Source organism: Palaemon carinicauda, chromosome 1 (assembly GCF_036898095.1).
Source record: "Palaemon carinicauda isolate YSFRI2023 chromosome 1, ASM3689809v2, whole genome shotgun sequence".
NCBI lineage: Eukaryota > Metazoa > Arthropoda > Malacostraca > Decapoda > Palaemonidae > Palaemon > Palaemon carinicauda.
Genome location: NC_090725.1, coordinates 15,413,451 through 15,438,462, shown reverse-complemented (window position 1 = coordinate 15,438,462; position 25,012 = coordinate 15,413,451). Strand labels below are relative to the sequence as shown.

The 25,012-nt window shown below is 36.1% G+C and overlaps 1 protein-coding gene across 3 annotated transcripts in view; it reads right to left on the bottom strand.

The window, feature by feature from the left end:
• Nucleotides 1-17,403, bottom strand: part of LOC137647082 (alpha-N-acetylgalactosaminidase-like) — a 53,888-nt gene extending 36,485 nt beyond the window's left edge. For 2 of the 3 annotated variants that reach the window (XM_068380285.1, XM_068380274.1), the window contains exons 1-4: nucleotides 17,173-17,199; nucleotides 16,412-16,575; nucleotides 1,655-1,829; nucleotides 926-1,100 (exon numbers count right to left, since the gene is read on the bottom strand). In XM_068380285.1, coding sequence (XP_068236386.1) covers nucleotides 926-1,100; nucleotides 1,655-1,829; nucleotides 16,412-16,575; nucleotides 17,173-17,184 — 526 coding nt within the window. In that variant the 5' untranslated portion in view covers nucleotides 17,185-17,199. Of the gene's footprint in view, nucleotides 1-925; nucleotides 1,101-1,654; nucleotides 1,830-16,411; nucleotides 16,576-17,172; nucleotides 17,200-17,230 lie in introns of those variants that run through there. The other variant, XM_068380296.1, reaches the window with a different exon arrangement.
• Nucleotides 17,404-25,012: the final 7,609 nt, after the last annotated feature.

Below are 25,012 nucleotides of genomic sequence, written 5' to 3'. Positions count from 1 at the left end.
GAGAAGGGATACGCCTATCAATTATGTTGACTAGATTCTCATTCAAAGGGACAACAGGATCTACACTATATAATTGTGACCAATTCAAGCACAAAAGATCATGTAAAATCCCATTCCAGTCTGCTTTGGATTTCATATAAATTTTACAAGAATATGATATATCAGGGACAGGCTGCTCAGTCTTCACTAATAATGAAATCAAGGCATGATCAGATGTCCCGACTGGAGAACCAACCTTACTAGTTATAACGCCAGGGGAGTCAGTGTATACGAGGTCCAAGCAATTACCAGACCTGTGAGTAGCTTCATTTATGATTTGCTCACAGCCTGATTCAGAGGCAAAGTCTAAAGCTCTTAATCTATGGCGATCGGTAGGAGAGAAAGAACCAAATAAGCTACTCAGCTGCATGGGACTGACTATGGGTCACAAAAGCAAGTATCCTGAATCTCGCCTCAATGCCTGTCCCAAATACAAGTTTCCTCTTCATGGAAGAATCTGTAGCCTTTGTCTCAAGAGATTAACCCACAAGGCAACGATAACGCTCACTTAATTTAGCCCATTAGTCAAAATGGTATACCAGGGTGTGGCACTCGGAGAAAATTGTGAGAGCTGAAGTGTCAATGGTGAACAGTGTTCTTGGGCCATGGTATAAGGATGTGGCTGCCCTATTAACAGAGGAAGCACACCTCTTGATACTCCCAAACACCTAACTTCCATAAATCCTAAACATTTAATCTGCTCTAATTTGGCTATCGAATTCTTAATAATACAATCAGCATAAAGCTACTCTTACAGATCAGAAAGTTATAAAAAGAACTATGAAATAATCCAAAAAACTCTCTTCTTTACAACTCTGATCTTAACCACTGATACATTTAGTCAGTCCAGTTTCAAGTTCAATAAAAAAAGATAAGCATAACTTACCAATGTCCATCTCAACCGGGTCAGCGTAACAGCCATCCAGTTTAAGGTAGTCAACACCCCACTCGGCAAAAGTGTTAGCATCAACCTCTAGGTGACCTAAAATACCCGGATAACCCGCACAAGTGTAGTTGCCATAGTCCTCGTACATACCGAACAGTAACCCTTTAGCATGAATCTGAGAGAGACAGAGAGATAATGGCAAAGACTTTGATAAATATAAAACATGTAAAAAAAAAAAACAATCTTAACATATTTAACATTTAAATTCATGCAACAAAATTTACTTTTGATAAATTTTCATAGATCTTTTATAACTAGTTATTATAAGAAATAGTGGTATCAATTTACAGGAGCAAGTGCAAAACTTTTCTCTTGGTTGTTCAGAATTGATTTCAAGAACACAAAAATATCAACTAATAACTTTGTTAGGTAGGTACATACAAATAGATACACAAACACCCACATTTCCATTTAATATTAAACAATCATAGATCAACATCGCCTCTATTAATTCCACCATATCATTTCACTGATTCATGTACATGTTATGCAGTTCTATCCTGTTGAACCAAGATTTTTTTTTTCACTGCAGTTTAATAAAGAATGTTTTTCACTGTCTAAAATCACAGCTCTGTATTCTGACTCGATACTTATCTGTTTACTTCGATCAAATTATCACGTTAATACAGGTTTGCAAACTCATATAATTCTCTTTCTCCGCGGACTTACATAATCTCCAAGGGCTTTCAGGCCAGATGGAAAACGCAATGGATCTGGTTGTAGTTTTCCTTCAGCATCGCGCTCATTTGCAAGCCAGCAGTCATCAAGGGAGACCACCTTGTATCCCAGATCAGCATACCCTTCACTCACTAGCAGATCCGACATGGTCGTGAAAAGAGATTCACTGGTAAAGAAGGAAGATTTGCGGTAAGAATTTGTATCAGGGAATGTTACTTTCGATAATAATTAAATATAGATGAAAATAATGCTAATATTTTCATAGAAAGAAATGCATACCTTTATTGTTACTAAGAAATTATTTCTAAATAAAGTTCCTTACCAGATAAAAAGAAAATATCGTAAAGAGAAACACAAAATATATCTTCCATTATTTTTAAACAGGGTATAGTTTCTTTTATATGTTCCTTTCAATATATAAAGAACACCTTTTAAAATACATTTGGTTGTTTTCAATAGCATTGATAAATCCCTTACTTTTTACCTGTTTATTGCATCGGACTTCTTGCAAAATAAATATTCATATGCTAATCCCGTATGGGCACATCAGTTAATTAAATAAGTTAGCTATGGACGAAAATTAGAGTTGCATAATCTATAGGTGAACATTCCTAAAGCAGTGGTGGTTATTTAGCCACACCTTTGGATTACACTGAGATAATCTATTCTAGTTCCTAGGCTATTATTGTTATCATTACTAGCTAAGATACAAGCTAAGCTGGAAAAGCAGGATGCTATCATTCTAAGGGCTCCAACAAGGAAAATAACCCATTGAGGAAAGAAAATAAGGAAATAAATAAACTACAAGAAAAGTAATGAACAATGAATATAATACATTTAGTTTTGAAAGCAGACTTTATCTCACTAATTTTACTTTATTTGACTTTAAATCTGGAAATGTATTGCTATAACCTTATCATATAGTGAGATATTAACTGTTATCTAATTTCCTGCTGTAAAGCCACGTGTTGGGTCGATGATCTAAGCTCCAAATTTATTCTCAACTGAGACAAAATTCCCATCAAAGGGAATCCATTAAAATCAAAATTGAAGTAAAAAAAAATCTTGTTTGTAATTATATGTCAAGTTTTCTTTTACCCATTTCACGAAATTATATTCTCTTGCTAGTGATATAAATTGCAAAGTTTCCATATCTTTTCCAAGGTGAAGTTATATAGGTATTGCTATAAAATTTAAAAACTTCCCCTTAGGTATCCAAAGGTATTATGGCCGCATTATGGCCTTCTGGTTATCCACACCTAACTAGGAGGAAGCTCTGACCTTACAAAGAGTAACCAAAAATTGGAAATATTAGGATAAGTATAATTTTTACCTATCTTATTGTTACAAGATATTTTGTTGTTCATTTATTAACCTAACTTCTTTATCAATTAGTAACCCACAATAGAGTAGAGTGAACACAAAAAATAATGACCACTTCCAATTCCCAGACTTAATTACACATCTGATCCTAACCAAACCAATAGTTTTTTTTTTTTTTTTTTTTTTTTTTGCGCAGTTGAAATATTTTGATGTTCAATATATGCCTCGAACATCGAGCACCTAAGTTTGAAACTGATCTTGGTAGGATCGGACACCACCCGGTGTTGTTGAGCTGCCATGGTATAAACCCGCCAGAACAAAATGAAACAAAACTCCTCCACTTATAGAAAGAAAAAATAACACCTCCCAATACTGCAACGAGTACAATAGGCTGAAAACAAAATCATGCAGGGTTTCATACGGACACTGAGTCACTTATACCACTTCAGCCATTGTTTATCAAACGAAGGTAGCCTAACACCTGGTTTCCAAATTATAATGAAAAATCTATTTGATTTGTGTTTCTATGGGCAAGCTTTACCTAACTGAATTCTGTATTAACAGTAACCTCATTAATTGTCTTTGGCTTGAGTGTAAGTTTTACTGCTGCCACATGTAGTTGTTTTGTAAACATTTAAGCAATATGCAAGAATATTAGGAGAGGATAAACTATCTGACAAAGGGTTTCACCCACGTGGGATGGAGAATAAAGGAAAATTATCTCGAGGAGGCCAACCCATATTTCAACGGTGCTGTGAAGGTATACAACTGTAACTTTTGGTCATTTCTATATTGCTCCAACGACAACCCACAGCATTCCATTATAATCCGGTACACATTTCACTGGATTTTAAGCAAAGACACCTACACAACATAAAAAAAAAAAAAAAACTATTCTAATCTGAAATTCTCCGTAAGAATATACAGTTCTCACTCGTATTTCAGTGATACAGGTAACCGTAATTTTTACCCTACTTTGTTATTAACGTTTACGGGTTGATGACCGTAATATCACTCCTAAGGTCAATATATCAGTTTTTTAAACGGTAAATGACTGGCCAAATTTATTCATTAGTTTCTACCGTTTTTCCCCCCAGCAATTTTAAGTGACATCGCTATATCTACTTAGTTCTCAGTCAAGAATGCTCTACTATTTGCACCATAAGGCTACAAAAAGAAGTAGCAAAACCATGTGATAATATTTAGTTTGATAATCAATCCTGCAATTCTACCATTAATGCTACAAAATTCTTCTATGTTACCTGCAAAATTTTTAATAGGAAGAAAACCTACTCCAGAATCAAATCATCGATAAAAGTTCCTTTAAAACATAATGTAATAGATTTTTATTACTGATTATTACTCTGATGCAATGGGTAAGGATATTTTATGTTTCATAACAAACAGCATGAAAAGGGTTTTACACTTTTCCGCGCAAACGAGAAAAAAATACGCAATGAGGAATTTTGTGAAAAAAGGAGATGAGTAGTAAATAGTAAAAAAATATGAATCCAGTCATGGCGTTTTTCAAGGTACCATAAATAGGGACAGAAATCTAACTTCTGATACCATCCATCTGATATGGTATCGGAATAGTATGCAAGTGTGGGAGAGGTCTCGTTTGTTGTTGTTATTGTTGTTGTGGTGATTATAAATAATAATTATGGATGGTGATTAGCTAAAAAAACAAAACAAAACTGTTAGGTACGCCAATATCAGGATGGCTGCTAAAATAGCTTCAACGTAAAAATAAGAAATTTATGGTACAATTATTACCCATGATGCAGATGTTAGAGGTCCAGAAGTCATATATATATTGAAATGTGAATCATGACTTACCCTTATGATGAACGCGAAGATATATTGGTTTGAAAACCATTATGGCAACCAAAGTCGCAGTGTAAGTCTTATCATGATTGTAGGAAAACATTTTTTTTTCCACATTGATTTTAGAGTAATTATTACCAAATTTGTTGTATATATAGGATATAAAATAATTGCCTAAAATGACTTGTATATGGGAGAGTTGAGGTCAATAACGTAAAAGGGAAAGGTCACTGATTTCATAGGTCAAAGTTCAAACTTCAATATTTCAAGGTCCAGTTATCATACAACAATGATGAAATTTTTAAAAAAAGTTGAAAAAAAAAAATATTTTAGTTCTTTTTCTCGACACCAAAACTAAAGAAATGAAAAATCTCCCATGCTTGCATACTGAAGGAGCCCACGGGATGGCACTTGTCTCAGACAATTTTTAAAAAAATTGAAAAGAATGTATTAAATAATATTTCAATGCTATAAATTTCAAAAGATGTTTGTTTTCAAATACAGGCTTGATGAATAGATATTATATCATGGCGACACCATGTTCACAGATTGCCTCCGAGGCGAAGAGAAAGAAATCTTTTGATAGCTCTCTATATCTCTTATGTCAGTCCTAATCTTCAGATGCGTTTGTTGTAAATCCAACTGACGGTAGTGACAATAAAAATGTACAGTGTACTTTGAATCGTTCTGAATGGGGTGATGAGAAATGCTTTTTAATAAGCTACTTCGTCACTGAAGAATTTTCAGTTAACAGTTTAAAAGGTAGAAATGGTAAATTTCATTGAAGTTGTTATTAGTAGATCGCCCATAAGCAAGTTTGTGATAAGCTACGAAAGTACTTAGATAATATTCAAAGAAAAGAAAGAGAACAAGAACAGGAGCCAGGTCATTCACAAAGGCAAGGAAACATAGCAGCACGTACTCAAATACCACTTTATGTAAAATCTAAATGTTTCTTCTGCGATAGAGAAGACATATATAAGAAGAAAATTGGCAAGTTACGACTGATAATGCAGGGAAACTTTGAATAAGCCTGTGCAGTTAAGTGGAAATGGGAACTTGTGTCAGACTTAATGCTGCGGTTAACCCAATAGATACCCATGCAGTAGATGTCATGTACCATCATAAATGTTGAACGAAGCATGTAATCAATGTGCTTAAGAGAGAGACAATTAAAGATGGTGGAGTTAAAATAGATATTAATATTACCTATGCCACCTCTACAGTTGCATTCATCGAAGCATTATCGGATGTTTTAACTGAGAGGGAATGTTTTTGATATGGGAACTTTGGAGGTATTGAAGTCCCTTTGCTCTGTTAATGATGCCAGTAAAGCCAAAATGACGAATCGAAAATGAATCAAGAATTTCATAGAAATAAAATCATCAGAAGATGGTATTGAGTTTAGTCATCCCAATAGAGTGAATGAGCAACAGAGTTTCAGTTAAACGTATGAGGGACGGACTCTAAGAAAATATTGAATATGAAACTGATAACACGAACAAGAGTCAGTTATTCTATATCAAGCAGCTACCATTTTAAAAAAGAAAATTATGCTTAGCAAACGTTGATATTTTGCGGGCTCTATTTTTCTTGATATGAAAGTGTGTATACCAGAGGAAGTGCAAACGTTTTTCAAATGGTGCATCCTGATGCAATTTGACATATCAAAACCAGAAGGTGGAAATGTAAAGGTATTACGAATAAAAGTGAAGTGTTATCTCATCTTTTAATGTTATCATGTCTCACTGATAGACAACTTGCACATATGTCTAGTTCACAGTTCCACACCATAAATGAAACTCCTCTTCAAGTGGCTGTTGGCTTAACACATGGTTCAAACAGAAATGAAAACTAATCGAAATGCTTCATGGATTGGGTTGCTCTGTTGATTATCTGAGAGTTCTACTGTAGAACAAGAAACTCAGAACTCATCAAGCGTTCTCGAAAAGATAAGAGAAAATTCTGAAATATACATGCCTCAAGATATAGTACTAGGTAGATTTATACATTGTGCAGAAGACAATTTAGGTTTTGTGTGGACACAGTGGATGGTAAAATAACATTACATTGGGCTATAATGACAATGTATCAGGTCAAGGAGGAAAATGATGATATTGTATAACTTGGTTTTGAAATACTCAAACAACAGGTCTTTATCAAATGTAAATGATGTTCTACCAGACATGGTTCCTTTTCATTAACTCTTAAATTGGACAGCTTGCTGACCAGAACCTCAAGTTCATAAAGAGAAACCATATGGTTTAACAATAGTGTATGAAGCAAGGCTCGCTATTCTTGCTTGGTTACTATAGTCAATTTTTTTTTAGCGAGGCAGATTTGCACCGACTCGCAACTGTGCCCTTTTAGCTCTGAAATTTTTCCTGATCGCTGATTGGTTGGACAAGATAATTCTAACCAATCGGGTAGCAGGAAACTTTTTCCGAGCTAAAAGGACACCACAGCGAGTCGGTGCAAATGCGTCTCATTAAAAAAAAAATGAGTATAGTTCATTTCAGAAGAAACTTTATTGTATATCCTTGAAGAAATGGATAAAGATGATTATGGTTGTTCCAAGAGGAATTTTATTTCCACTCCCACTTGCTCAAAATACATGTCAATAATAGACGAAATGAAACTTGTATCAAAAGTGTCTATGCTATCATTGATCACAGTCTCGCCTACAGATCATTCTGTTCAGTTCATTATTATGATGTGTATAAAGAAGGCCAATAACCTGGTTTTTGGATCTGGCAGTAAAGTTACTGTAGAAATAACATAATATAAGCCTCTTAAACAGCATGAAACGGCCAGAAGAGACAATGGATATGGATACTAAAGCCCTGAAAACTGCATATTAACATTACCAAATTGTGCACAATTGGAGATTTTATTCGAGGTGATGATATTCCAGAAATGTGTATTGAAGCAATCTCTATAGTAGAGTTACTCATTAGCAAATCTCTGAAATTAAGCAGGTCTGTAGGGCCTAAAAGATCATATTGTAACTTTCTGCCTTGACAATGCTATTATTTAAAGAGTTCATTCGACAACATGTTGCAAATCAAGATTTTTTGAAGAAAGACTAATCTGACACAAAGGAAGCTCATGCTAGGCTGTTATCAAATTCGAAAGATTACTAAAAAATTGCATCTATTTTGTGATGGACGGGCGAAGAATGAACCAGTGTTTAAATTCTTTCGTACCTAAATGGACATGGTGGAGATTAATTTTACTATTTGTGAAAGCTGTTCGAGAATCAGACTAGTTGTTGTCTTTAGCTGCTCTTAAAAGTTTTGTGATTTTTTTTCCATGGATCGAAAAAATTATGCAAAGATGATTACTCTAACTTTCAGAGATGGCTCATCTAGAAACTCTAGCACCTTTAAACTGAAATGAGTTCATGCAAGGAAATTGGATAGTGATTAAGTATACTGTTCCATTTTCCATCCTTGGTACTGATGAAATATTGGAACAGGAAAATGGGGTAATAAGAATGCAAGAAGGATTGACTATTAACGAGTCAGCACAGGTAACATTTTTCCTAATATAGTACTCACGCTTATTGTTAATGAGACCGATTATTTTCTTGTAGGGATACGTCCATCTGTAGAAAGGAATCAACATCATAGTTCTTCTATGAAACTGTAGAATCATAAATATAAGAATGTGATTGTACTGAAAAGGGCTTTGGAATTACCATAAATGCTGTCGCAAACAAACTAACAAACTGGTTAACTTAGTCACTCATGAAGTCTTTCTTGCAGAAGTACAGTATGATATGGGATAAGTCAAAGCTACTGGTGAAAAAATTTCCTTGAATTTCGTAACAGAACGCTTTGAAACCAGTTACAAACCATTTTGATAAGACAAAAAAATGACGTTAAATACTTGCACATCAGCTGCCCTAGACCATGCAAGCAAGCAAATTCCTGCTGAACATGATTAATCTTGAAAGAAAAGTGAATAACCTGACAGAGGATGTTGACAGCTTGAAAGTAAGGGTGAAAAAATGGAAGAGGGCGACCTCCCTTAAGGTTTGCGTGATGCAGTCAAGGCTCTAAATGAACCACAAACTGAGGACAGAGTGAAAAACGAGGCGACTATGCAGGAAATAGCAAACGAGGCAACCAAGAAAGAATTAGCAGAGTTTCGGGACCGTACCAGAAGGGTTACCAACAGTTATCTTTGGTCTTGAGGAAAACACATCCAAGGGGAAAGAACATGGTCAAGCACAAGATGAAAAATCAGTGCAGGAGATCCTGGGAGTGATCAAAGGAGCGCATCAACCAACAGAAATTCGTCGTTTGGGAAAACTACTCTACAACACAAAGAAAGATGGGCCACAAGAAGATAAGGGTGCTGGAAGCACAAAAAAGACAAGACCTCTGAGATTGACCTTCCCCTCAGAAAACGCACGCTATGAAATCGTCAAAGCTTTTCACAAAACAAAGAAACAAGAACAGTCTGAAGGAGAGGACATGACAATCAGAAAAATTGTCGGCAAAATCACACTGCGGAAGGACCTTACACCAAGGGAGAGAGAGGAGGAGGAGGCCTTTACCAAGAACTGAAGCAGAAGAGAGAGGATTAAAAAAACTCGGGGGACGCACATGCCCATTGGGTCCGACGAGACGGATGGGTAGTAAACATTGGAAGTACCCGGCCCTGCCCGCAAGGCGGAGCCCAATGAAACAATAAAAGACAAAGAAAGAGCAAATCTGTACAGTTTTAAACATGAACATCTCTCCAAATTTTTCTTTTGAGCAGTCTGTTATTGGTGATTTAACATTTATTTATTGCAATGTGGATACAGTGACTATAAAACTTTCTGAAATTCATGCAGTGGTTGAGTTGCACCAGCCAGCAGTTCTAGGCATAACTGAACTGAAGCTGAAAAGATCAAGATATAATCTTCAAGAGTGTGAAATTAATATAGAAGGCTATGAACTGTTCCATACCCTTGAGCAAGATGGGCGAGGCATATGCTTGCTGGTCTTGAAAGATTTGAAGCCAGTCATTTGTGATCGAGTGGACACTTAGTTATTTCAATGAGGCACTTTTTGTTGACTGCAACATGGCAAATAACTCTTCCCTCCTTGTAGGTCTTTTCTACAGAAGCCCAAGCAACAGCGAAGAAAATACAAGGAACTAAATAAACTGTTGGGGTAAGCTACAGAGGCAACCACACCAGACCTACTTCTGATTGGCGATTTCAACTTCCCCAGCATAGACTGGAAGCGAGAAATCAGCACAGTTGGCCCAGACCAACCAGCGTCAATATTTCTGAAAGCTACTCAGGATGCCTTCCTTGTACAGCATCAGAAAGAGCCTACAAGGTATAGAGGGGGAGAAATCCAACGTGCTGGACCTGGTCTTTACAAACCGTGAAGACCTCATAGAAGAAATCACAGTGGCACCGGGAATGGGGAAAAGAGACCATCACACGCTCATTATTAAAATAAATCACTGCAAAGCAATTCCGTCTCAGCAAAAAAGACTACTTCCCAAAGGCAGACTTTGACAAACTTAGAAGTGAACTGCAGGAGACAGACTGGGACAGTGAGCTGGAGGGCAGGAATGTGGATGACATGTGGACACTGATTAAAGACAAAATCAACCAGGCAATCCAACACTCAGTACCAACCAAATCCGTAGGCCGAGCCTATGCGAAAAAATGGATGGACAGAAACACTGGAATCAGGAAGGAAGAAACACACTCTTCAGAAGGTGGCAACAAACCAGAGAAAAGGAAGACTACATAGCAAGGAACAGAGCTAGCAAGAAATGCAAAAAAGCAAAAGGAGGATTAGAAGCTAAAGTAGCAGCCGAAGCAAAAGGTAATCCAAAAGCTTTTTGGTCATATGTCAAAAGCAAGACAACGACAAAATCAGGAATAAGAGATCTAAAGAAGAAAGATGGTAGCACAGCAGCATCAGATATAGAAAAGGTAGAGATACTGAACGACTTCTTTCAGAGCGTTTTCACACAAGATGATGGCCTGCTACCCGACCCACCAACTGCTGAGTACAACACACCCTTGCAAAATTTTGAGATCTCCGAAGAAAAGGTACGGAAGTTACTCCACACTCTAAAGACCAACAAAGCTTCAGGACCGGATGGTATCAGCCCTCTTGTTCTCTCAAAGGCTGCAGACATATTGGCTCACCCAGGAACATTGCTCTTTCGCAAGTCTTTGCACGAGGGACAAGTACCACAGGACTGGAGAAAAGCGACGGTCTCACCTATTTTCAAGAAAGGAAACTGCCTACAAGCAAGCAATTACAGACCAGTCAGCCTCACATGCATACTCTGTAAGGTGATGGGAAAACTCAGAGAAGTAGTCATCAGACATTTGGAGGAAAATCAACTCATCAGCAGAGAGCAACATGGCTTTGTACAAGGGAGATCCTGTGTAACTCAACTTCTGGATGTTATGGATACCTGGACAGAAACTCTCTATGCAGGAGGAAGTGTTGACGTTATATCCATGGACTTTATGAAGGCGTTTGACTCTGTGTCACACCGTCGCCTCTTGTTAAAGATCAAGTCGTGTGGCATCCAGGGCAAAGTCCTCGAATGGATACAGGCTTTTCTGAAAGATCGGCAGCAGTGTGTAGCAGTAAATGGAGCAACATCATGACCAGCACCAGTGACGAGTGGGATACCACAAGGAAGCGTGATTGGTCAGATTCTATTTGTCATCTACATCAATGACCTGCCCAATGTCTGCACAAGTGATGTGAAGTTGTTTGCAGATGATACAAAGCTGTTTACCCGCAGTGACATCTCCGGAGCAACAGACAACCTACAGGCTGACCTTGACAGCTTGCAACACTGGTCACAGGTTTGGTTGCTCCGTTTCCACCCACAGAAGTGCAGCGTCCTGAAGCTTGGGAGCAAAAGATCTGAGGCAAAGTACACCATGCATGACAACTCACTTGGCAAAATAACACTGGAGGAGCACGAACATGAAAAAGATCTAGGCGTCTACATTGACAACAAGCTAAGCTCTAAAGAACATGTAGCTAAAGCAACCGCAAAAGCCAATAGAGTTGTCGGTATCATTCGGCGTACCTTTAACTTCCAGACCAATGATCTCTTCGTACAACTCTACAAAAGCCTTGTGCGCCCTATCCTGGAGTATGGCCACTCAGTATGGCAGCTGCACCACAAAACCCTGTTTAGTGAAATAGAGGATGTTCAGCGTTGAGCAACCAAGCTGTTGGCTTCACTGAGGGATAAGCCATACTCTGAGAGACTGGAAATACTGGGACTGCCCACTCTTGAGCCTCGCAGATGTCGTGGTGATATGATCGATCTTTACAAATTCATACACAAGATCTATGATTCAGACAGGCCAAAGTTTGAAATCACCAGAGACAGTGCAACAAGAGGTAATAGTCTCAAAATCATCAAAAATCACTGTAGGCTAGATGTCCGCAGAGGAACTTTCTCCCAGAGGGTGGTCAACACATGGAATGATTTCCCAGACACTGTGGTGCAAGCACCAACGGTGAACACCTTCAAGAGTAGACTTGACGCCCACTGGAGACTCCTGCCAGGTGTTTACAGCCCATCCTGCCAGTGTTAATTCCTAGGTTTCAATGCCATGCATGCCACTCAATAGAGTATAAAATTTATTTAGAATGATGAACAGGTCCCAACAGGACCTTAAACATCTAACCAGTTCAAGTTAAAGTTCAAGATCTAAAGGGTAGAGTTATGGTTTGAATGAAAGGTCATTGAAATAAAGTCCAACATTTCCTTGTTCTCCTGACATGTTATAGCCTCCAGATCAAAGACTAATTCAATATGAATTCTCCACATTTTTTTCTTCTTTCAAGATAGGAGCATTCATCATTGCTTTGCCAAATAAAAACGTGCTCGATATTAGAAAATCTTCCTACAACACTCGCACTAATACAAACTCTACCACTAGCTGTCAGTCAGTTTATGTTCATCAAGCTCCAGTAACATCTGTCATCTCTTGTGAAGAATTTGAGGATTTACTTTAAATTTTGTTCTACCAAGTCATTGATGATGAATACAAACAGTATTCAAAAGTTCATCTTATATTTGATCCGTACATAGATGGAATTTCGAAAGCTGCTTTAGAGACCACAGACAAAGATTTGTTGGTAGAACTCGGTACAAGATATTACCAACGACTAATATTTCTAATACAACAATAAGAAAGTTCTTGTTACATGAAAAACAAAAGATGAATTGACCAGATACATTTTTGAAGATTTTATCAAATGTGGCATTGAACACTGAAGGAAGTTTATTGTTAATTGACAAGAAAACCGTCTTCCATTTTAGAAATTAGTGGGTGTGGTTGCAAGCAAAAACTATTTATTCAGAACTGTATTTATGTTACGGTATTAACAAACTGAGACACACTGACATGTGCTATTGTAATGCCGATCCAGAATTTTGTGACAATGTTGATACCCTCAATGGAGATGATGAAGGTGATGATGATATTTATTGCCAAAATACCATCGATCATGACCTTTGCGAATTTGACATTAGTTAAGAAAACGACGCCACATATTCTCGCAGATACAGTGTCATAAGTATGTTTATATCCTCTCAGACATTTTATAAATTCATTATTTTGTTTTTTCCTTGTAAGTTTTCCTTTTCATATAACATTAATTTTTTTTTCACTTGCTTGATGACCTTTCAGTTACTGACTCGTCATCGTTATCAACCAAATACATATTTATCTTTTAATAGAAAGGTTTTAAGAATAACCTTAAATTTGTATAATCTCTGAACATTTATAACCTGAAAGTTATTTACGTGTCGCTATCGGTTTTGCTTTGGTAAAAGCATATTTTCATTCATTATTGTAAGTAGGTGCTTCAGTTATTTCTATAATTTTTTTTTAGTAAAAAAATGCCTTGAGTTCATAGTAATAGCCATGGACCTTTAGGCTAATCCAGTAATCACCTGATGAGACCTTTGGCAGGGTTGAAATGCTCATTTCATTACATTATTTTATTTTTTATGAATACATCCGTGCGACAATAATATTGTAATTGCGCCTAATCCTTAGCTTTTTACATTCTTTTTTTCTCATGCTGTCATTATGGCAGCCATCTTGATTTTGGATTACAATTAAAAAAAAAAAACCTATTAGATTTGTGATAAAACTACAACATAGATGACCTCGGACAGAATTAGCCTTTCACGCTCTAGGACGGCTCAATTTTTCTTAGCTTTTTTCATGAGGGCAACCATTCTGGGTGCCATATGGTTTTTGATCTCCAGGAGAATATCTCAGTCTTATCTAAAAATTTTGCAAACTATCTATTAGAATATTGTGATTTAAGACATTTTGCTTGCTGAAAAATTGTTTATATCATATTTTATGTTTTACCTGCTTTTTTGTTTTTGGTCGTTATCTTCGATTTCGATTCCTAAAAAAACTTTAATTGCTTTCAATCTAAGATTTTATTATTGGTACATTGTAGCAAGGAATCTAAAGCCTCTGAAATGCTTAATTTTCTCGTAAATAAGTAATTTCTATATATTTCAAATATTACTGTAGCCGTTTTGGCAACCATCTTGGTTTGGCAACTCAAAAAAATTTCTGGGCCCTTTCACCATTTCATTTTTTTTTAGACACCAAAACTAAGAAAATGAGATATCTCCCATACTTGCACACTGAAGAAGCCTACGGGATGACACTTGCCCCTAGACTAAATAGTAAGATGGATAAAGTGATGTCTAATAGCTTTTACTTACAGATATTTGGTGTTGAACTGCTTACACAACTTTGGTTGATATATTTATCAAACGTTTTCAAAGTTATCTACTGTTAAACATATGGTTTTAGGGCTGTGGCGCTTCCACTTCCGTTTGATAAATCACCACAGATAGTTTGAGGCTTCTGATATTCAACAAAATGAAAATTTCCTCGGTCTAAATTAAACAGCATTTCACACTCATCTGTCATTTCAAGAGATTGCTTAGCAAAACTCACCATGTCTAAATAGGTAGTCTAGAAAAAAAATAATCCATAATTAAGCTGATAAGCTGTGGTCCTTTAAGCAGAAAAAATACTTATTTAAAGAAAACAACTCTTGTCAACAAAATTTGTTAGCTTACAATTTAATACCAAAGGCACAAAATCAGTGGCAGAAATTTCTTGCGGGGTCAAATTCGGTGACCCTATGACAACTTTTTACCGTAAGTCCTTCTTCCATTGATAACGAGATGAGCTTTTCTTACCTGACACCAAGCTCCCAACGGCAAAAGAAAACTCCACAATAGAGGAACTTGGAAATTCAGCAGAAGCAGCAATTCACTTTGCAGACACAATAGGGGCACAGATCTACTATACAGATGGTACAGTAGACCCTGGAACCCAAACAGCGGGAGCTGCAGTTCACCTGCAAATTCACAGCATGCTGGAGAACATCAAACAATGTCTCCACCCTGCAGACAGAGCTCGTTGCAATACAACAAGCACTAAAATATTCTATTGAAAATTATGAAGGACCAGTAGTCATACATACTGATTCACGATCCTCAATGCAAGCCCTGCAACAGGACAAAAATAAAGAAAACAAGGCCCTGATAGCTGATATCAAATCCCTCCTATATCAGCACAATGAAAGAGAGACTTGTAACACTAAGCTGGATCCCCAGTCACATCGGGATACCAGGGAATGAAAAGGCTGATGAGCTAGCCAAAAGCACCAGACACATCCAAAATGTACAGGTGCACATACAGCCGGCACTGCAACAAATCAAAAACAAAATAAAGACAGGTCAAGGACAACCTAATCAAGGAACTACACAAGTGGATAGAGAATGGCTCTCCCTCTGCCACATGGTACAAATGGGCCACGGAGCTAGAACCTCCACCCATAGACAGATATACCCCAAGGAAACAGGCTGTATGTATACACAGGCTCAGACTGGGATACAAGACAAACTGGGAAATCAGAGACAACATTCAGAGACCATGTGATCACTGTGATGTCACACCACAACACGCCCTCTTGCACCATTTACTAGAATGCAGAGAAACAGCACAGGCGAGAGGTGATGTACTAGTAGACACCAACACACCACAGGCCGGGCAAGCTGCGGCCAAACTGGCAAAGGCAATTGTCGAAAGCATAGACACACACAATTGCTTTCAAGACTACCTCCACCAAGGTAAAGACCTCAAATTCTCATCATACCATCTCATCCCCTCATTGTAAGGCCCTATTCACATCATCCTCTGTACTTTCTAAACTTAACCTACAACTAAAATCTCTCCGCAGGAACCCTAGGGCTAGGGAATAAAGGGTTGGATAACCCCACCTGCCTCCTTTCCCCTACCATTCAAAGGCCTTACGCCCCCAACTTTCATACTACTACTATCCGTGAAATGATGGCCCTCTACTACCGCCACCATCACCCTTACCCTGTCCACAACTTTCTCTACCACTAAAAAACTTTTAAATTTTCCTTTAATGTGATAACCCACCTTATATTTTTATACAGGTTACCTACGGGCCGACCAAGGGAAAGCCCGTGCCAACAAGAAGAGTTGGCTGTAATACACTACGAACGAACGAACGAACTTACCTGATGCAGTTGTCTGGGTCGTTTTCACAGTCTACGTTACAGCGAAATCTTTCCCAAGCCATCCATCCCATGGGCGGAGTAAGAGCTAGACCATTATCTAAAGTATGCACTTCAACCAAAAGAGCCAAGATGCATGTAACCGTAATTGCTTTAAACATTCTGTTCTGCAATTAGATAAAAATGAAGAATAATGTGATACTGACAAAATTGTGTAATTTTCTCGACTTAAAATAAATATTCCTCTTACATCTTTTTTTGTCAAGTTAATTAAATCTGTTTCTTAGTGCCATAAATATCTTTGATGAATCTTCATATATTTTATATCCTTGTGATCAATTTCTGTCTGAGTAACGCCAACAATACAGCTTATTATTTCCACAAAATTTTTAATGACTTATTGGAAATTTATATATCTGCCTGGAGTGCATGCAAGTGCAAATAGCCTAAACACAAAAAACATGGAACAACAAATTATGAACTTTCAACAATGCCTTCTTTTTACACTAATAAATTTCAAAATACACACAAACCGATAGTCATAAATATACTATTACAAATTAGTTCATGAATATTACGAATTAGTGCAAAATTAGTGCATTGCCAAGCTGTCTCCTTTCTCCAATATCAAGTAGGCCTACTGTACCTTATTGAAAGAACAGGGGTGAGAACAGGGAAAACCATGAGATTAGAGTTGTTCTGGTACCATTGACTTTTTAATGTTATTAAGAAAAAAAAATAAATAGCTTGAAAATCAACCTTACACAACAATTCATCCAAATCCCAGTCTTAGCTGCAAAGAATTTTCTGCCTTTTACTCACTATTATAAGTGTGTGCCTGCCTTCTTGAACCCTACTACGGTCATCAAAATGCGCCTAGGCCACGTTGTATGTCAGAGCTTTTGACCTCTTGGCAACTTTCCAGGAACCAAATATTCACCCCAAGAAACTGACTGATGCTGTATGCCAAATTTACACTACTTTAAAACTCAACATCCCACACGTATATAATCCCTCTTTAGCTTAACTATCACAGATAGCTCTGGGAACTGAGACACGTGATTTTCTTATCATTAGGCGAAGAAAAGAAGCGAGGCAAGAAATGAATGAGGATATGGGGAATCTAATTTGGTTTATAACTGCACCAATCTTTTCAGAAAAATATATTTTCCAATAAGAAAGAAATCATCTTATCAATTCATAAATATAGAAAGCTTTAAAGCTTTGAATGTATAGAAATAAACTTTACGCAAAAAAAAAAAAAAAAATATATCCTTTGTTATCTACAAACCTCCGAGAACAAACTTTTTTTTTTTTTTTTTTTTTGAAGAATTTCGTGCTCTCATTGAGATGATTATCATGGAGAAAAACTAATTAAGTTATCTGTGCAGACTTCCATTTTTGGATGGATGACGCTACAAATCCTGACGCTTTGGCATTTAGCCAGTTATTAGAACCATATCGACTAGTGAATAATGTCGACTGTACAACTACTTTTACTGGGCATACGTTGGACTTAGTTTTAAGTGATGACATGAATAATATTGTACCTGATATAAAAGTTGAAGAGAAATGTACTATCTCCCAGTACACAAACTTGTCTACCCCTACAGACATAAATCAAATTTTTCTCCTACCTTATTTATTGAATAAGTTACAAAGAAAATAAATGATGCCATCAACATTCCCTGTGATCATGATGACCTGTTGGGAGCTAAGTGTGTTTACTGTCTTACGACCACTTATAATAAAGTACGTAAAAGTGAATATGATACCATGCGCCCACCGATGGAAAAGACTAACTGTAAAAGACCAATCTCCTTGGTTTGATGGAGAGACTTCTGGTGAAATAGAGTGAAAAAAAGACGTAAAGAAATAAAGTGGAATAGGTTAAAAACTAAAAGTACTTGGGTAGAATACAAAACTGCTACGTGTCAATATTACTACCAACTAGGAAGGAAAAAAGGGAATACTATAAGAGAAAGATCCTCGAAGCAGCAACAGACATAAATACGTTACATCGTCTATTGAAAGGTATAATGGGAAATGTAAAAGAAAAGAAGCTACCTGATCGATACAGTAACCAGGAACTAGCAAATAATTTTCTAGTATTCTTTAAAAACAAAATTGAAAATATAACCAGGTCATTTGTAAATACTAAACATAAGATTAATGATACACCAGGCACACGGCAAAAATTAATAAGATTTAACAACATAACACAAGATGATATAACCAGGATTATCAAGAGAGCAAACAAACTGTGCGATCGATCCTATGCCAATATCGGAAGTAATTGGAGAGAAACTTTTCTAGTCTAGCCGAAATGATAATGAGAATAGCAAATGCAAGTATTGATGAATGTAAGTTTCCCAAATCTGGGAAAATGACTATTAAGGGCAAAAGGACAGACGTAAGATGGAAGTTAGATGGAAAAGAGCCAAATCCTCACAAGCCAGAAAACTATATAATAAGGCCAGAAATGACTAACATCCTTTTAGAAAAAAAACAAAAAGAAAATTCTACAACCTCGAAAGTAAAAAACTAATAACATGAGAGAGTTACACAAAAACCTAGATGATTTGATGGGAATAAAGAAAAAATATATCTTGCCTGATAATGTTTGTGCAGAGAAATTTGCTATATTCTTCAATGAAAAAATTGATAAAATTTTTAGAGGTTTCCCCCAAAATCACTAGGAAGGGCAGTCAGTTATGCCAGTGAAGAGGGTAAGAAGTTAATAAAATTTAAGGAAATAAATATGTGCGACTTGTTAAAGGTTATGAGAGAGATGAATACATATTGTGGAAACGACCCTTTCCAAAACAGTTCAATAAGTGAAGCTCCAAACAAGCAAGTTTTATATAATATTTACCTGAACATAATTAACCTAAGTATATCACAATCCTGTTTTCCTAGCTGTGAAAAAAACTGCGTTGATCAAACCAATATACAAAGGAAAAGGTGATGTAAACGAACTAAATTCATATAGGCCCATTTCAAATTTATCCTACATGTCGAAGCTTATTGAAAAAGTCATAAATGAGCAATTATGGGCGCATATTGATGAGTTAGAGGTATTCCCGGAAAATCAATCGACCTACAGAGCTAATCACTCTACAGAAACTACCTTATGCTCAATAATGAATGATATTATAGGTCTTCTTGATGAGGGAAAGTGTGGAATTTTGATTATGTTAGATCTTAGTGCTGCTTTTGATACTGTTGTGCACGAGTACTTGCTTGGCAACTGAAAATCCATTGGAGTGACTCAGGAAACACTGGAATTTAAGCTCATATAGAGCTATTTTGAATCTATCCTTTGTTTCAAAAGTGCTTGAATACGTAATTCTTGAACAACTAGTCAGTCACTTAGAGCAATAGAAGCTTTGCCTGACAACCAATCTGCTTACAGAAACTATACTCTACGGAGACAGCCATCTGCCCTGTTTTAAATGATATGCTGGAAATGACGGATGAAAATAAATGTGGTATTTTAATATTGCTCGATCTCAGTGCTGCTTTTGATACAGTTGTGTATGAACTGCTACTAAATGATCCACGGTCCATCGGCGTTGAAGATCAAGCTTTTGAATACCTAAAAGACTACTTGGTTGGTAGAAATTACTGTTGTACAAATTGGACACTCTTATTCAACATATGAACCCTTAAACAGAGTGGTACCCCAGGGGAGTGTACTTGGCCCAACCTTATTCTGCATCTAAACTATTGGTCCATCGAAAATACTACAAAGTCATGGTGTGAAGTTCAAACTATTTGCGGATGACATACAATTATACCTCTCCATAAATGATATAGATGACACTACTAAAAACTCTAAACCGAATCCTTGATAGTGTTAGAGAATGGATGATATTTCAACAACTAAAATTAAATGAGAACAAAACTGAATTCATGGTGGTGGGTAAGAGAAACAGCGTAAGAAACTTGGGTGATATTCAAATGAACATAAATAATGACTCACTGCCGATATCTAGTAAAGTTCGAGATCTAGACTGTAACCTGTCTCTAAATGCCCAAATAAATAATGTAATAAAAACTGCTGGTTACCATCTAAGAAATATTGCATTTATTAAAAAGACATCATCAAAGAGATGGAGCTGGGGGGAGAGTGACTGCTTCCCGCACTCTAGTTTTGTTTCTTGTTGATGTCGGCTACCCCCCAAAATTGGGGGAAGTGCCTTTGGTATATGTAGGCCTATGTATGTTAAAAAGATCCTGGAAAAAATTTCTGTAAAGAAACTTGTGATAAACTGTTATTACCAGGATTGACTACTGCAACTATTACAATTTATCAAAAGTGCAACTTAAGAAATTACAAAACATAATAAACAGAGGAGCAAGACTGATAAAAGGTGTCCCACCTAGAGAAAGGATCACCCATAATATACTAATTGATTTACACTGGCTGCGATAAAAGCGAGAATTAAATCTAAAATATGCACAATAACCCACAAAGTTATCAGAACCGGTAGTCCAAAATACTTAAGAGAATTGCTACATATTGCGCAGCCAACAAATCATGTCGACACGAGAATAGTTACAAATGGCTTCACACTATTGGAACCTAGATATATGTCTACTTTAAGCTCCAGAGCCTTTAGATATGCGGCCCCGAGACTATATAATAAGCTCCCACCAAACATCCGAATGATTGAAGACATTAAGGCTTTCAAGAGGAAACTGAAGACTCTCTTATTTAAACAGTCATACAACAGTGACGATTTAACAGTAAATGAACAATACGCGATATGAAATTTTAAATACTCTGAATGAACAAGGTAAAACGACAGCGGAGGTCCCGTAGAGAGTGGGGTTCCCCTGCTGTATGGGACCGGAAAAGCAGCCGTCAAGGTAAAGAAATTCAAAATCAAACTTAGATTAAGAGAAATTTTCCTTGAAAACATGTTTATATAACGTCCATTCCGGTAAACTTCCTTGAAAAAAAAAAATGTTATATTGGGTGCGGTGTCCCACTTTCAGATTTTAATGATTACACTAACCCTGCTATTCTGCAGGAGCCTGCGTTGGAAAATCTACAGTATTATCAATGTCAAATCTATCACATGACTGAAATGTGGGTATTTGCAGATCCTTTTTCCTTTAAGAGTTTCTTGCGTGCCTCTTCATAGAATATGCTCCATACATAAATAGATCAAAAGCCCCTTTCTCTCAAGATCATGGCAGTTACTGTTACATCCATAGGATTCCAACAATTTAAACAATAGGTCCCATCAGCCACCACTCCCATTTTCTGCTTAAAGAGGGAATCCTGCCTTCTGATTATTATTCATAGTTAGTAAATTTCCAGGCATAAGAGTTTTGACCTAAGGAAATGTCTAATTAAGTATAATAATCAACTACGCCTTTCGTAAGAGTTAGGCGGAAATTGAAAAAAAAAAAGAAGTTACATACGGATTATCCTTCATGTGAACAAGGTAAATGCATTATCATGGGAGTGACAAGACACTTTACTTATAACGTTTTAAGTTAAAGCTTATGGAAAAAACAGAGAACTCTAAATATCAGTATTTGCTAGTCCTTATGTATATCTGGCAATCTTTGAGTACTTATAAACCTTACCAGGTGGCTGACCCACGATGAAAAAAGACAAAATAATTGTCATCGTCACATTTAAATTTCAGTTGTAGAATTACTGATGAAACCTCACCTGCACCAAGTTTTATTACTGTACGACTAAAATTGTGGTCAGAAAGCTGTTTACAAACAAACAAGCACACACACAAACAGGGGCGAAAACATAACCTCCTTCCAGTTTTGTTGGCGGAGGTAATTATGAAAGCAACAAGAAAAACAGTTCCCAATCTCGTTGAAACGACAACATTTGGTATACATTTGTAAACCATAATACCTTAATACTTCTCATTATTGGCAAGGAGCAGATACAGAAACCTGTTTTGCCATTTCCTTAAATTATATAACCTAATTTTCGTTTTTAATGTACGGTGACCATTTATGTTAGCTTCGTTAGCTTTCATGTTCACTACCTTAGTACCTTATTTCCCACATGAGAGGAACCCAGCAAAAATTATGCTACACTGAGCCAACATGTCATTTAGACGAGTTGGTTGTTGTTGCTCTGCCTAACTTACCGCTCATCCAGGACCTTAAAAAGCTTCAAGAACTGTACAAAGCACCAATGAAGGAAAAATCTGCAGTTTTGATGGCATTCATGGGGAAATTTTGAGCAAAGGGGCTATATCCTCAAAAACCAGCTGCACAAGAGTATTTTTGCCTTATGGAGGAGAAAGGAATACATTTTTGGATAGACTCCATGAACATTCATATCTGTAAGAATAGAGGAGAGAGAAACAATTGCAACAATGGTCAAAGTATTTTCCTTCTATCAGCAGCTGGCAAAAATACTACTTATAGTTATTCTCTTATGCTTCGAAAATCCAATATCAGTGCTACCTGAGACCAGTGTCGGTGTAGGATGGAAGGAGGAGCCATCAACATGATTTTACGTCCGTTCTAAAATTTTGGGACGGGCTAGCCATAAACCAGGATCTGGTTACATATTCCATGGATAGAGTATATATATGGTGGTGATATGAGATGATGTCTTACATAAGAAGACAGATGACTGCAGGGATGGAGAAACAAGATATCGAGTCAAGGTTTGTTTTATTTCATACAGCAACATGGCATATACGTAAGGACTCTTCAAGATGAACAGATCATGCCGAGAGAAGCTAGAAGAGTGATGATCATGCACATGCATGAACACGTTATATACAATGAACAACCAAGCAATTGTGTGCAAAGCAGATATCACATAGCGAGTATATCAAGCATAAAGGTTCGAAGCACGTTGCATAAGTAGTACCTGTGGATTTTGTACACTATGTTTGCCGATATAATCTTGGAGACCTACTAGGAGTTTAGGAGGGAACTGACGATCTTTCCATATCAGGCTAGAGGTGATATGGAGATCAGGGTTGGGAACTTGACTGGGACTAAGTTAGGAGTAATAGAGGACTAAAAGAGGTAAGTGGTAAGTGGACCAAGTGTGTTATGAAACAGTTAAGTCAGAAATTTGAAGATAAAAAGTAAAGCTTTATGTGGCACATGTACCCATTAAAAGATTACAATTAAAGTGAATACAGAGGCAAGGTAAGTTGAAGAGAGATGAAGTTGTTAGGGTGGAAATGAAGATGTAATGTGATTTTGATGCAGCACCATGAGAAGTCAGAAAATACACCTGGATTTAGGTATAAAGATATTTGATAACAAGAAAATAATTTGTGAATGGAGACTGGAATGGATGTTTGCAAATAATTTCTGATGGAGTTCGGAAACAGAAATACAGACGCTAGTAAAAGAATTTGACAGCATTTGCAAAAGAAGTATGAGATTAAATGCGAGTATGTGTAAGGTAACAAGGGTAAAAGAAAACTATGAAAATATAGCAACTGATGCTGAAATGTCAGCTCAGCTTAGTTCTATCATGAATTAAGCATGGGAGCAATTCTTGCGACTGCCACCTGGCATTACACTTGGCGTGGGAAAGTTCTCTATAAACGTTAAGGTCAGGATGCTGACACGTGCTTGGGAGCATTATGATTCGATTTCTAACTTGTAAGATCTCTCACATATACAGTGCATCTATATATATATATATATATATATATATATATATATATATATATATATATATATATATGTATATATATATATAAATATATATAAATATATATATGCATGTATATATATATATATATATATATATATATATATGTATATTATATATATATCTATATATATACATATACATACATATATATGTATAAGATATATATTTATGTATATATATAAATATATATAATACACTATATATATATACATATATATATATATTTATATTTATATTTATATATATATACATATGTATATATATATATGTGTGTATATATATGTATATATATATGTGTGTATATGTATATATATGTATATAGTGTATTATATATTATATATATTATATATATTATATATATATATATATATATATATATATATATATATATATATAATATATATATATATATTCCCTGAGAGATTAGTTCACTAAACGTTTAACTGGGGTTCACAAGGCACTAGAAAAATTAGAAGACCCAGGCCTATATGACTTAGGACTATAAAGCGCGAAGTAGGAGATGATGGATGGAGAAGAATTGAATGGAAAGCTCAAGATAGAGACGACTGGCGAAATCTAACAGAGGCCCTGTGCGTCAATAGGCGTAGGAGATGATGATATATATCTATACATACATATATATCTATACATACATATACAATACTATAAAATACTACAATACTATAAAATACTACAATACTATAAAATACTACAATACTATAAAATACTACAATACATGATACATGATACATGATACATGATACATGATACATGATACATGATACATGATACATGATATATTATATATTATATATTATATATATATATATATATATATATATATATATATATATATATATATATATATATATATATATATAAATGGATACCTGAGCAAACTGAAGTATAGAATATTTTAACATAAA